This window comes from Sinohyriopsis cumingii, chromosome 3, assembly GCF_028554795.1.
Source record: "Sinohyriopsis cumingii isolate HCF-2022 chromosome 3, ASM2855479v2, whole genome shotgun sequence".
Taxonomy (NCBI): domain Eukaryota; kingdom Metazoa; phylum Mollusca; class Bivalvia; order Unionida; family Unionidae; genus Sinohyriopsis; species Sinohyriopsis cumingii.
The window spans coordinates 8,909,269-8,925,244 of record NC_142963.1 but is presented as its reverse complement, the minus strand read 5'-3'; the positions used below and the strand labels follow the sequence as shown (position 1 = coordinate 8,925,244).

Sequence of the window (15,976 nt, the reverse complement as noted above, 5' to 3'; positions counted from 1 at the left end):
GCTGTTTACACAGAAAATGTGAGATTAATTAATTTAATGTAAGATTTTCGGCTTCTTTACAAATTCACATAAATTAAATACAGTTGAACAAGTTTGCAACAAAACCTAAAAGACCAATGAATTATAGTTGTTTAAATATAATTATGACATAATAAAAACTCCATTGATTCATATTACAATCTCAACTTAGTCAAATAGCAATTTGCTTCAGTTATACTTTAAGCAGACAACTATGGCTACATAAATTGTGTCCAGATAAAGGATGGCCATGGTGAAAGATAATATTAAAACATAAATCATTCCACTGGCTTGGAGGATGTCCATGATTCATTATGTTGGTCAGTAATGAAGTCCAAGTACTTCTCACTGGTCCAGGTGAAGTGATTGGTATATTTGGTTTTAATGAAGTGCATGGTACATCCTACTGATCAACATAAAGTCCATAATGCATTTGGTCTGGACAGGTAATGTCAGGATAATTTGTGTGTGAATAATGGGCATTATACCATATATAACAAAGATGCATAATATTTGAGTTCATCATAAACCATGTTCACTGTATTATAGTTGCTTTCATATGGTATCCTAAATTGAGATGGTGCTGCATCTAGAAATGCTTTTCTGCAAGTGTCATGAAAAATGGATAATATAGTTCACTTTCTGTCAGCATTAATAACTGTATACAAATCTTTTCACAATTTTATTACCATTGTTCCTGAATTAAAATAACCCACCAAACTGCCTGCCTTGATGGTCAGCCTGACATTCTTCATATGGTTACTTATTGTGAAATTATTGCTAGTTATTTTGAAAATGGTGCTCTTCAAGACCTTCAGCATCACACATAACCCATCTCCAGCATCACACCTAACCCATCTCCAGCATCACACCTAACCCATCTCCAACATCACACCTAACCCATCTCCAGCATCACACCTAACCCATCTTAAGAATCTGGTTATCACTACCTCTCATGTTTTCCAAGAAATATTACTTACAGGTCTTATCAGATTTATGTCGTTATACCTTGACATTGAGACAAGCTTTGCCGTCTTCTCTCTATGACATGATACAGAATTTGATTCTGCACATGCAGGTGTCCTGTGAACATGTTAGATCAAACATAAGAAACAGTTTTGTTACCAAATTTGAGTATGTATGGGGTTTCTCAAGAATATCAGAGTTCAGTACTGAGCAGTTCAAAAGCAGTAATGGCCTATTCTTGGATTCCTGGAAATTCATTTTTGCAATTAGAGCATCAGTTACTTCAAAGGATTCTTTTTAGATGCAGAACCAGGTAAATTTCACAATACTGAAAATGACATTGGAGTGGAATGCTGTTATTTTTTAGAAAACCTCTTATGACATATACTTTAATTCTGCTGTAGGTGTTATTCCAGATGAGGACTTTGGTTGCAAACTTGCAGAAATATTTGGAACTAAAGCTCATGCCTTCCGGAAATACAGAAGAATGATGTATTGGTTACCCAAATTTAAGAACATTAATCCATACCCAGTTCCTCGGGAAATTCCAGAAGACCCTTTAATGATGGCAGTTATTGCACTTAAAAGAATGGCCGTAGATTTAGAAAACAGAATTTCTGTGTGGAGGGTAAGCATATTAACAAACACTATAATAAAATTAATCACTGTGACAGTTATCAAACACAAAATTAATCACTGTGACAGTTATCAAACACAGCAACTGATATAGACAAATTCAGATAGCCAATCAAAACAGCTAAACATTTTTTTGAAGATAATAACATTTCTAACCTCACACAGGTGTTACTGCCAAGTTTTCAGTGAATGTGAATGTGCTGATAACTCTGGGTGAAAATGAAGTCATGAAGAAATTTTGATGACATTGTAGGAAATCTACAAGTACATAGCTGCCAACCATCATGAATTTGGTGTGAATTTCACGACTTTTTCAGCGGTTCACAGATTCACGTTGCAAGCCAAAAATTCACAAATTCTCCAATCCTTAATTGTTTTAAATCTTTAATAAAATAACTGATTTCTCGTTAAGCACTGGTCGTGATATTCGCAGTTGCTGAAACAGTCCAGTACTGCTGGTCACGATATTAGATCTACAGCTGATTAGTATAGTTGGCCCGGTAGCAAGCATTTTAGCCTATTTTAATCTATATGTATAAGAGTAGTTTTACAATTGCTTTTGAGAGAAACTGGGGCCTAACCGGAATTTTGCTCCACTCATGCGTCACCAACACTGATTTGAGTTACCGTTCAGCATCGCATGTAAGATCTTGAAAATGTCTTCACCACCAAGGAAAAAGAAATGTATTACTCAAAAAGTGAAGTTTAATTTGGAATATATCAAAAATTGGCCGTGCATTCTGCCATTAAACATTGATATTCATCATGCTTTTTGCACTCAGTGTGCCGTCGCAGAGACGATGTGAGGAAAGCACGTCGGTTGCAAAAAACACGTAGAAGTTGGGAATATTAAGAATTCGCATATTACAGCTCTGGAATATTTTAAACCATTGGCAGAAGACCTGCAGGCTACCAGCGCTGAAGCATTATTTGTGAGTTTTCTTGTCGAAAAAATCTACCTTTATCAGCTGGAGACCTGGCTAAACATTTGTTCTGACAAATGTTCCCAGACTCGAAAATCGCTTCCAAATTTTCCTGTGGAAGAACTAAAAGTGCTGCAGCTCCTGTGCATTCCACACAGCAACAGTTACAGTGAAAAAGTATTTTCTCTAGTGAGGAAAAATAAGACAGACTTTAAGGCCTCCTTAGCTGCAGAAAATTTGTCAGCAATTGTAGTCACCAAGATCAACCAGCAGGCAAGAAGTCTGAACTGTTTAGAAAACAAATTTATGATCAAGCAGTTGAGGAAGTTCAAGTCTGCCACAGTATCATGTCTTGATAAATAAATATTTCTGCATATATGTAGTGTTTTAGTTTTATATTGCGAACTTGATATAGTGTAGTATTGACAGTCGGAGTGGTCAGAGTGGATGGAGTTATTGTCATGGTATTTTTCACGAATTCATGTCCAAATTCACGACTTTTTATCCCTATTTTCACTAATTGTGAGCCTGGAAGGTTGGCAGCTATGCAAGTAGATGACATTGCCATTTGACTACCCAATATTTTGACTCTTTGGAAAGATATAGTAGCTATTCAAGTCTTTGTAATGAATCCTCCTTGAAATATGGGACGACCTAGACCTCTTATCGGATATTACAAAAAAAAATTTGCTCTGACAAAATGGTTTTGCATCCAGGACAACAAATGCAATACATTCTCTATGTCATCAATATTACTTAAATCCTGTCTCAAGCAGAACATTTAATGTATTAGTTTTATTTTTAAGAAAACATTTGTTTGCATTATTTTTTGTAACCATTGTTTGTCTTTTACCTTTAAGATTTAATTTTGATGTTAATTAACAGATTGGAGAAGAGGAAGAGTTTGACTCGAAAACTGATGAGACCTTCATTGCAAGTGCCATGAGTCCAAAGCAGGAAGAACTAATAGACAGTCATCCTGTGGATGAGCCAGTTTATGTAGAAGGAGGGTTCACCACCTGGATTAGAAACAAATGCCTCACCTACTTCATTTTAAAATCAGCTACTCCTAACATTACTCAGAAAGATGAGAAAAACACAAAGAAAGAAGAAGGTATACATACAATGTCAGTATTTTTTGTAAAGCTTGCATTAAAGAAATGGACAATCTTTCATGAGCCTCCAGTAGATATAAAATTTATTCAACAATAAAATAATTTATTAGATCTTATATCATTGTTCAATGGGTTTCAGAAATGTTGTATTTAATGAATGTGAGTTTAATATTTTTTCAACACAGAACTGCACAGATTGTGCATCCTGAGTGATGTTGCTAGGTGTTGTGCTGTAGTGTACATATTTATGACATGACATGTCTGTATTATGTTATGTATATTTAATTTGTATTGTTTATTATGTTTTTTGTATTCATTACATGCTCTAGTAACTTGTATTTTATACTTGACCTTATCCAAAGTCAAGTTCATTTTCCACCTGACCTGAATCATTGATTTCGTTTTTGTAAACATGTTTATCTCAATCTGAGTCCAGAACATTGGAAATTCCCTATGAAATGCTGGATCTTCCTGCTGTTTAACACATTTTATATTATTGTGTTAGTGACAGACCTTCTAATTGTAGTTGAGATTTTATCTTGCAAACATTTGGACCCTTCCTAAATGAAATTTCCATTAGCTGATGGTTATTTCTAGAAACTGTTAATTGTGAATTAAGGTCAAGTAGAGGATTATACAGTCTTATTTATCTAGAAATTATTCATTTGTGCTCTAAGATCTGAGCAGAATCAGATTTATTGTTGAGTCCAGAAATTCATCTGGGCTGGAATTTATTTATTTAAATTATGCGATTTAAGTTATTTTTCTCTAGAAATACAGAGTGCTAAAAATTAACATTCTTGGAAATGGAGACATGGATTGTATTATTATGATTGAATAAAAAAGACTGTTGGCACATTACTATGACACAGGCCATCACAGGCACATCAACACTTCCAATGTTGAATTTATTTTGAAATACCACTAAAGTTTATTCAAACTTCAGTCACTATGACTTGTGTTACAAATTCAGGATTATTTGGAGTTTACTTCTCAATAATATAAGTTATTTTTACATTTTTCACTTTGCATTCTAGTGAAATAAATTTTTGGTTGAATTTGTTAAACTTGGTTGTTTTTTTTATCTTTTCTGTTGCTTAGTTTAAGACCATAGAATCATAATAATTTACTTAGTGTTAGGACTGGTTGGCCTTGTGTCATGATAATGTGACTGGGTGGGACATCATTCTACATGCCTGTGGCATGATGCCCCAGTGCTATACATAACTATAAACTTCCACACTGCAGACATCATAGCAATATGATTGAAAAATTGTTAAAGCTATGTTAAAAATCCAAATCACACACACACACACACACACACACACATTCAAGACATGACATTTCCTGCATGATATTGATGGACATTATGCCATTATCAGGCCTGTCAACCCTATTGAAAAAATCCGGAGAATCCCAATTTTTGGACCTATGTCCCGATTCTCCAATTTGTAAGAAAAAATCCAGATTTTTCAACTCCTTGAGAGAAAAAAAATCCGAATTTTTTTTATATACAAAAAGATAATTGTCCATTTCCCTGTTTCTGTGTTTGGTTCTTCTGTGTCTGGTATGTTTCTAGGTACTTTACCATATCTGGCTTGATTTCTGGTTTTCATCTGCCAATTCAAAGAGATTGTCTCACAGTGTGGCTCTCTTTTTCTGACACCATCAGCAAATCAATGCAACATAATGGATAGGTTTCTCAGCAAGAAGCGAGAAAAAGAAGAAAAGGAACTAACTGATAAATTTTCACCAGCCAAGAAAAAGAAATGGAATCAGAAATATAGAAGTGATTGGGAGAAGCAGTTTGCTTTCAGTTGTCCATCGACTCGCAGGGTCTATCTTTCATTCTGCCAATGATTGCTCACAGCATCTCTCAAAACGATGTGGTGGTCTAGATGACATTAATGAACACAGTGCAAGCGATGCAGATGTGTCTAAACAATCTGTAGTATTGTTTAAGGACCTGGCCTTTTTCTCCAGCCGAATGGAAGGTATCAGCTCTGATGATCTGCATAGAGTTTCTGCTTTTCCAAATCTTCAATTTAGATGCAGAATTGAATGAGGAAAGAGCAGATTATCAGTGGGTTGCTCTCAGGAAGAAAAAAGGATGGATCTGGCTGACTGTTGTTTCCAACCCTTGGGAGAGTAATGCTATCAACACTTTCAATACCGTACAGCAACAGCAATGCTGAGAGTACATTCTCAGTGTCAGAAAAAAACAGAACTGGCCAAAAAGCCAGCCTGTCAGGATCAACCCTGGAAGCTTTTTTGTTAGAAAATTTGGCACCCAAGGACAAATCAATGATGAACTTTTGCAGAAATGCAACATACGATGGACTGAAATAACAAAAGTAGACCTCTTTATCATGATATATACACCTTACTCTTGTACCTCCTGATTATTTTACACTGCCTCCTGATTTTTAATGGTGATTTTCCTGATTTTGGTTTTTTCAATGTTGGGTGGTCTTCATGATGTCATATAAGATATTTATGACATGATAATCCTGAGTGATGATGCTAGGTGTTATCCATAGTGTCACATAACATATTTATGAAATGATATTTCTGGATGATGTTGCTAGACATTGTCATAGTATCACATGTCATTCCTAGATAATGTTTATAAGGGTTATATATTTATTGAGGGATGTTCCATTTGGTACCCATGGGAAATAGTTTTTAATACAGAATATGTGCCAGGGTGCTAATTACCTAAAGAATTCATATAAAATTATTCAAAATTATAAACTGCATCTTTGGGTAGTTACTCCATGTAGAATGTCCATTCCCTGGGTCCAATGTTTCTTTTTCTGGAGCAGCTCTTTTGATATTCCATGATGATGTTGTTAGGTGTTATGTCATATTGTCACATAAGTTATTTATGATATGACATTCCTGGATGATGTTAGGTGTTATGTGATATTGTCACACAAGATATTTTTGACATCACATTCTACAGTGATTCTGTTATATGTTATATTATAGAGCTACATAAGATATTTATAGCATGACATTTCGCCTTGATGTTGCTAGGTGTTATACCATAGTGGCATACCAGATATTTTTAGCATGACATTCTACAATTATACTGTTACGTGTTATGTTATAATGTCATGGAAAATGTTTATAACATTCCTGTTATTTGGTGTTATGTCATAGTGTTACATATGTATTGTATGACAGTCCTGGATAGTGCTGCTTGGTGTTGTGCAGTAGTGTCACGTAAAATGTGTATGACATGATATAAATAAGTTGGAATGCTGTGTTACACAAGCTGTTTATGGTGGTCACATTGTTATTCTTTTTGGCTTTTATTTGACATAAGTCACTATAAAGTTTATTTTCCCAACATATAGCTAGAGCTTCCTGCTGCTGTCACAGATTTTAAACAGAGTTTGCTTACATGAAAACTAGGGTACTTTGAGAACTGTTTCTTGGCTCCTGGCCAAAATTTAGGGATAAGAGTCTGTAGGTCTTTATACCAGCCAATATAAAATGAATAATTGCTATTTTCAAGTCATCTAGCAGATCTGGTATATTTAGGTTTGTCTCCTGTAAAAATATTCATGCTTGCACAAGGTGGAACTGTTATCAGGCATCATTCTTGGAAACATTGAGCTAATTTTGATCCATTTTGTTCCATGTTCCGTACAGATCACTTCAGTGGCCTAGTGATTAAAGCGTCAGCCTCAGAGTGGGCGGTCGTGGGTTCGATCCCCAGCCGAGTCATACCAGAGACTTACAAAAATGGTACTAACAGCTGCCAGCTTGGCACTCAGCATTAAGAGGTTAGTGTTAGGACTGGTCGGCATTTGTATCAGGATAATGTGACTGAGTGGGACATCATGCTACATGTCTGCGACATGATGCCCCAGTGCTAGGCATCACTATAAACTGCCACACTGCAGACATCATAGCAATATGACTGAAAAATTGTTAAAGCTACGTTAAAAATCCAAATCAAACACACACACACACACCATGTTCTGTAGAACCTATTCTACCATAATTATGCTAAGGTTTGCCTCGGACAGACCTGTTTCAGTGTTTAAAGTGATGTTACTATATATACATGTACTACAGTAGAGATTATAAGCATAATTAGGAATGTTGTACACCAGATCACATAAATTTTGGTATGAATGATGTGAAAACAGGGTCCATGCTCAGTGCCAATATTTGGGCAAAATGATTTCTCCCAGCAGCCAGAATGGGACAAAGTGTGCGCAAATAAGTGGCTGTGAGTGTGCAAATTCAGAATTTCGAATGTTCAGAATTATAATTTTGGTTCTTTTGTTTTCGTGCCAGATAATAATAAAAATATGAAATACTATTAACTACAGAGCATAACTTTCTGAGTTCCTCTTGGAAGTCAAAATGGACAAAAAAAATTAATGTATTACTTTGATTATAAATGCAGTGCATTGAAATGAAATGGGGGATGTTTGGCATAAAATCAGAGCAAGGTGAAGTGAACTTCACTTTTTGCAGCATGTTTAAAATGTTTGAGAGTGGATGCTTTGTCTCAATCACCCCCAAGCTATGGCCCTGGGAAACCATATTATAATTCATTGTCATCGGCCAAGAAGTGCCATTACATGAAATGGAAAAAGTAGGAATGAAAGTAATAGGTAGTCATTTCAAGTTGATCCATGCCCATAACAGCTATAAATGAGGTGATCCATGCCCATACAGGCATGAAATGAGGTGTTCCATGCCCATACAGGCATGAAATGGGGCAATCCATGCCAATACAGGCATGAAATGAGCTGATCCATGCCCATACAGGTTTGAAATGAGGTGAGCCATGCCCATACAGGCATGAAATGGGGCAATCCATGCCAATACAGTCATAAAATGAGCTGATCCATGCCAATACAGGCATGAAATGAGCTGATCCATGCCCATAGAGGCATGAAATGGGGCAATCCTTGCCAATACAGGCATGAAATGAGCTGATCCATGCCCATACAGGCATGAAATGGGGCAATCCATGCCAATACAGTCATGAAATGAGCTGATCCATGCCCATACATGCATGAAATGGGGCAATCCATGCCAATACAGTCATGAAATGAGCTGATCCATGCCAATACAGGCATGAAATGAGTTGATCCATGCCAATACAGGCATGAAATGGGGCAATCCATGCCAATACAGGCATGAAATGAGCTGATCCATGCCAATACAGGCATGAAATGGGGCAATCCATGCCAATACAGGCATGAAATGAGCTGATCCATGCCAATACAGGCATAAAATGAGTTGATCCATGCCAATACAGGCATAAAATGAGGTGATCCATGCCCATACAGGCATGAAATGGGGCAATCCATGCCAATACAGTCATGAAATGAGCTGAGCCAGGCCCATACAGGCATGAAATGGGGCAATCCATGCCAATAGTCATAAAATGAGCTGATCCATGCCCATACAGGCTTGAAATGAGCTGATCCATGCCCATACAGGCATGAGTTGATGTGATCCATAATATACCTTTATTAATTATGCATATAAAAGTCAACATTTTTTCTTAACTTTACACCTTGAAAATGAAAAAACTTCTTCTCATTACAGTTTAACTTGACATGTTTAGATTTTCAGAGTTATCAGTCAATGTTTACTTCTGTTCACATGTTAGTGTTTCTGGGTGGGTTATAATAATGGTACTTTGCAGCAGCCTTGCTTGGTGCTCAGCATTAAGAGGTTTAGTGTTAGTCTTAACACCCTGTTTCTGAAAACTTACATATAAAAAGGAGAAGTGAGAAAGTGTGTGTGTGATTTGGATTTTTAACGTAGCTTTAACAATTTTTCAGTCATATCACTACGATGTCGGCAGTGTGGCAGTTTATAGTGATGTCTAGTACTGGGGCATCATGCCACAGACCTGTAGCATGATGTCCCACCCAGTCACATTATCCTGACACCAGGCCGACCAGTTCTAACACTAACTTCTTAATGCTGAGCGCCAAGCAAGGCAGCTGTTAGTACCATTTTTGTAAGTCTTTGGTATGACTTGTCCAGGGATCGAACCCATGACCTCCTGCATCCGAGGCAGACGCTCTAGCCACTAGCCACCAGAGCGGTGAGAAGTGAGAAAGATAAGCTTTATTATTTGTCTGTACAATGTACAGAGATGACACATTGCACACAACATGTTGGCACTGTGTGATACCAGACTGGTCTTCATCCCTTTCTGCATAAAAAATAATACTGATATGACACTGACTTTAATGTTAGTGGCTACCCTGATGAATCAAATCACCTAAGGACTTGGTTTAACTATGCCAATATGTTTAGGTCAATCATGAAATGATCCATAGAACAGTTGTGCCTGAGTTGACTTAAGAGCTTTGCAGCCTCAGAGATTCCAGTAAGAGCTCAAAAAATGTAACTCATTGTTGGTTCAATTTCAAACAAATTATATATTCTTTCCTTGATCAAATTGCAGCTGAAAATTCCTGGGTTTTTGTTGACTTCGATCAATATGTTCAAAATTAATGTGGTTTTCACAATTGGGAATAGACTCATTCTTTCTCATACCTTTTTCCCTATTTGCCAGTAGAGTGGAACCCTGTGATATATATATATATATATATATATATATATATATATATATATATATATATATATATATATATATATATATATATATGCCATTGATTTGTTTTCTAAAATATAGTTACACCAAAATGTGCAAATTACAGCTTTGCTTTGAAAATGTCACATATTGAACAACAATTTAAATTATAGCTATGTTACACTCATACTACTAGCAAAATATTGTCCTCCTTTATGTGCCTTTCTATGCATACCTATATTATTTGCTTTGTGTACTTTCTTAATCAACCAACAGTAGTCAACATTTGATGTTGCAGAAAGATTGATTATCTAAAATATACTACAAGCTCACAGACATAATTTTCACTTATATGACATATATTAAAGAATCCAAAATGTCTCTAAATGAATTCACATTAATCCCAAAATAATGATTTAGTCAGAAAGTATAAATCTGCACTTTGTAATTCCAATGAATAATTTAAGTCCTCTCAGACATAAACTGAAACACAATTAAAAGACATAAAACTTCACCTGTTAAAATAGGAATAAATAATTCTGATGTAAACAACTTTAATATAAAAACCTAAGAAACAATAAGAGGACCAGAATGAGGGTCAACATTTATTTCCAGAACATTGAAAGTTGTCAACAATATCAGGTCTGTTACTAAAACTTTTGTAAAGGAAATGGCCAACATAATGTCAACTAGGACTTCTCAAGGAGAAAACCTGTGTCCTGAACTCAAATCCAGGTAAACTTGTTTACATATAAATAATAATTATCTTAAAATCTATAACCGTAGGCAAAAAATAGCTTTGAAATGTGTTGTTTACAAGCAAAAAAACATTTCTTAGGTAGGCCCAAACACCTACCCTCAGTTATGAACAAAGTTCAATCACGCAATACAAATTAAATATGCATAATAATGCAGCTGGTGTGTGGCTGTCTATGAAGTGCCATATATGTCTGCAGCTGTTGTGGGCAGGCTGCCCGTACAGTGCCATATATGCATGCAGCTGTTGTGTGTCTGCCTTTGCAGTGCCATCTATTCATGCAGCTGTTGTGGGCAGGCTGCCTGTACAGTGCCATATATGCATGCATCTTTTGTGTGTCTGCCTTTGCAGTGCCATCTATGCATTTCTCAAAATAAGCCGTCAGGTATTGTTCATATTGATACTATACACACCTAAGTGTGGTCCATTCTGTGCAGTCAGTTGCCTTGTATTTTTAAACTGTATGGTGCTGTTTGTTGAACTTCTCCAACGATTGATTGCATTGAAAATTATATTTCTGTAGCTACATTACTGTGAGAGAGTGTGAAACATGCAATAGCCACACTATTTAGAATGTCGAATCATGGTTGCCCATGTTGATATGCTGTCTGCAGTATTTTCACAGAACTAAATACACTCTCTTGCTACTGCACTTCACAAAGTTAAGCTCTTTTGACCAGGAGCACAGAAATTTAGTTTTGTTGGGCTTTGCTTACCTTGCAGATGACCCGTCCTTCCTAGAATCACAGCTGCATTGTGACACACTCCATGCTAATCCTGCTAATGAAATCATTAACGTATTGCATTTTATATATGTATTATTATAATAATCTAACTTCAAAGAAAAGTTGCCTTTGATCACGAGAGAAATAAAAATATTTAAAACATTCTCATTTCGTGCAGTGAAGTGTAATAACTTTTTTCTTCAACATGCAGAAGGAAAGTTCTGTCATGTTCATCTTTTTCCTGATTGTTTTCAGATGATAAAAAATTGTGACCTAATTTATTTAAGTAAATATAAAATTTTCACCACATTTGTTTTCACAGCTTCATTCTGAAACCATTTACTTGCTAAAATTTCTGTTTCACTAGAATAAACTGCTATATGGTAATATGGTATTTGAACTTCCATCATGTACTATAACTCAAGAAATAACTAGTTATTTTGCTATTTGTTATGTTGCAGATCTGTTCCATTTCCTTGCATTAACTTTCTTGACATACTATACAGCTGGATAACTAAATATTTTGCTATTTGTTATGATGCAGATCTGTTACAATTCCATGCATAAACTTTCTTGATGTATTACAACTTGATAACTAAATATTTTGCCATTTGTTATGTTGCAGATCTGTTCAACTGGACACTATTTTTTGAAGATGAGCATCGCACAGATTTAGTTCCAAAGCCCAGTGTCCATGAACAGGAAGATGGCATAGTTCTTGGCATGTGTATCACAGGAACAGGATCGAAAGACTCTCTTGTTGCCTGGATAAGATATCTTCAAGGACATAATCCCAAGTTAGAAAAAATACCTATTGTGTTTACTCTGCGAAGTCCTGAAACAAGGGTACAAGTTCCAGATGAGACAAAAGAAAACAAATCTGTTATTACTGAAAATAGAACTTGATATTTTAAACTAATTATCCAATAAATAATAAAAGGACTTCTTATTCTTTTTGTTGTGAAATGTATATAGTTTAAGAAGTTATGTGCACACCTTCCTGTTCCCTTTTTGTTTCCTTTTAATGTAAATAAAGACACTCAAAAGTCCCATGATTGGGGGGTTAGGTATTTACTGTGGATAAAAAGAAAATATACATTTTAATTATTGAAGTATCATTTATTTTTGTGGCTCAATTTTCATGGTTTTGTGGGGAAAAAAGACATTTTCATGGTTTGCATATCAAAATGTGCATATTAGTAGGTATTTAATTTTGTTAAAATAGTAACTGTATATAGTCTTAATTATGAAATTAGTTTGATCCAGTTCTATATTTTGATTGAGTGGAAATAGGACAGAAAATAAGTGCAATGGAAATGATGAATCTAAAAGTATAGACTACAGCTAAGCTGAGAAAAATATTAATATATCTAATATGAAATAGTTTAAAATATCCATATGCTGTTTTTAAATAAGTTATAATACAACAACAAAAAATATCTTTGTTACTTTTTTGTTGTTGTATGGGGGTGGGTGAAGAAGAAAGGCAGGTACTGAAAAACACATTGAGATAATGACAGTTGCTGCTGACGACCATGCATTGAAACCAGAGACCCATAGGAAAATTTCTTTTATCACGACATAAAATAGTTTGAGGAAAAGTGTTAAGGACAAAATCACTGAACTTAGAGCACTTAAAAAACAGCTTTATGACAAGCTACAACAGGAACTGGAAAATTCACTCTAAAATATTTTGGACTTTGTAAATAGTTTAGTGTAGACTGAGTAAAATGAACATATTTCAGTGACTGTACATTATCATAATGCCCATATGTAGGATATTTTGTATTAATAAATAACATCAGTGATCATAATCTTAACTTCATGTTTTCTTGGAAGAAATAAATTTGCAAGAAATGTTCCTTGTATGAAGTAATAGTAAGTATTAACTTGTTTACATATAATTTCATTTATGTATCCCTTAAAATTAAGGTAAGATTTTGAACCTTGAAAATTTTGAAAGAAATATGCTACTAACCTTGACTGTATCTGACAGTAAATAAAGAGTACAAAAGAAGAATTAAAATCTCACTTCCACAACTGGTGTGCTAAATAGGTCATGCAGGCTATTACAAAAAATGAAGATTTTACTGGTGGTCGGTGCACTGTATAAGTGAAGCTTGCAACCTCATTAATCAAGCAATTCATGCTGAATGTATAATTGTAGCTAATGCGATGTAATTATTAGTGGTTTTGAGAAAGCTGGACTTAATTCTGCAATTTGGGGATTATTTACCAGACAACCACTGGTGTGTACCATGAGATTTGGTTGACACAAAGTGATTACATTGGCTTTGTCTTAAAATCAGTGAAGTGTGAGCCTTAATACTTTGCTGTAATTAATGTATATACATGTTTTATTTATAATAGTGTTTCAAGCAATAATTCTGCTATTATGCAGGCTTGATGTTCTTTGGATTAAAATGCATGGATAAAATGAAATATGTTTTCAGAAAGATTCAACTATTTTGATAAATTTTAATAAGCACTTAATTTTTCATATACTGTTTTAATTATTCTTTGAATCATTTTCAGTATTACTAGTGTTTGAATACCTTATGTATTTTCTAGTTTCCCTCTATCCTTACTTATCTCAAATATTGATTTAAGTCAGTGAGTGGAAATTACAGGTACCAATACTTTATCATTACATGTGCATTGGAACAATACAAAATGCTTTTGAATTCTTTTTTCGAATAAAATAAAATATGAATTCATTTTTTCCGAGTAATACTGCACTCCTAACATCATGCAGTATTGCGCAGAAAAACTTGTTCATATTTTCCCATGCAAATGCAGTAACCTATAATTCCTATTCTGCCAGCCAGGCTAATATATGAGTGACCACTCATCATACTTAAATGGGACATAATGTCTGCAGTAGTCTATTGCTATTGTATACATAGCTTAAAATTGATTCAAAGTAACTTGCTTGATCCATCAATAACCTGACAATGTTCCTTAGAGATCATAGATCATTTTATTATATTCCTATCAATTTTCTACTCTAGAATGAGCCAGAATTTTTCCATCAAATCCCAAAAGTAGAAAAATAATACTCTTGTTTTCTGATCCTGCTACCATATTCTCATATGATGCTGGAGCAACATTTTCTTCAAGGTTTCCTCATTACAACTGAACAAAAATGCAACAGTGTCATAGCCTCACTTGACATACAAATGGAAATGTGTAGCATTCTCTTTAACAAATCTATTTCGTCAAATTCCAATGAATGATTTATTCCCATGCCAAATTCCCATCAGAGAATCTCACATTGTCCTGTCTTGAAACACTGTAAGCAGGGCCTCATATAGAAACATAGTTATTCAGCTAGTTAAATCTTGCATGATGCAAAATTTGGCTCTGCTGCCTCCATGAAGAACTCGTTACTGACATGGAAATAAGTGCCTTGTTAAACATGCTTTATTCATAAAACTGATATTCATGCACATATCAGCTGTTGAAATGACTGAAATGTGGTTTACAACTTGAGCTGAAGTTCATATCAGAAAAGTGCAGTGTTAAACAGTCTCTTTCATTTTTCAGCTACATTGTGGGATTTTATAAATTTATATGAAATTTGATAGGTATTTTAAAAAAATCATTATCACAGTAATTCAATCTTGTCAGCATCAGCAAATCCAGACCATGACTCTATATTCTGGGTCTCATAATGATCTGGATGACAACATAACACAATGTGTTAAAAGATGGACATTTATTAATGAATTAATAAAAAATATGTATATACACTACAAATACAGTGATTCTTTCACACTTGAAATATATGACTCATTCAATTACTTTATCCAAACATTCAAAAAAAACGAAAATAAAAAAATTCATATAATCTCTCGTAATGAAAGTAAGATTCAAATAATCTCATGTAATCACATGAAATGAAAGTGAAATTCAAATAATCTCTTGGAATGAAATTAAGATCCAAATAATCTCATGTATGACAATAAGATTCAAATAATCTCATTGAAAGTAAGATTCAAATTATCTCGTGTAATCAAAATGACTCAATTGAAACAACAATCAATTAGAACAAAAATATGACTTTTGTACAGCTGTATGATCCATAATATTTGTAAAAACTTCCAAATGTGTCCACTGACAAACCACACAGTTCTCCCGAATTCTTGGGTTGGCCCACACTTGTATGGGATGCACACACCCTTCATGGATCCACCATGCACACAAGTTTACAAATTAGCGATTTTGTCTTTGTATGGCCTTGATGGTTA

At 34.7% G+C, this 15,976-nt stretch overlaps 1 protein-coding gene across 2 annotated transcripts in view; it reads left to right on the top strand.

The window, feature by feature from the left end:
• The window catches only part of LOC149802443 (evolutionarily conserved signaling intermediate in Toll pathway, mitochondrial-like), a 29,351-nt gene extending 16,676 nt beyond the window's left edge, over positions 1-12,675 (top strand). For both annotated transcript variants that reach the window (XM_089951670.1, XM_089951671.1), the window contains exons 3-5: positions 1,389-1,612; positions 3,429-3,657; positions 12,352-12,675. In XM_089951670.1, the coding sequence (XP_089807796.1) occupies positions 1,389-1,612; positions 3,429-3,657; positions 12,352-12,632 (734 nt within the window). In that variant the 3' untranslated portion in view covers positions 12,633-12,675. The remainder of the gene's footprint in view (positions 1-1,388; positions 1,613-3,428; positions 3,658-12,351) is intronic.
• Positions 12,676-15,976: the final 3,301 nt, after the last annotated feature.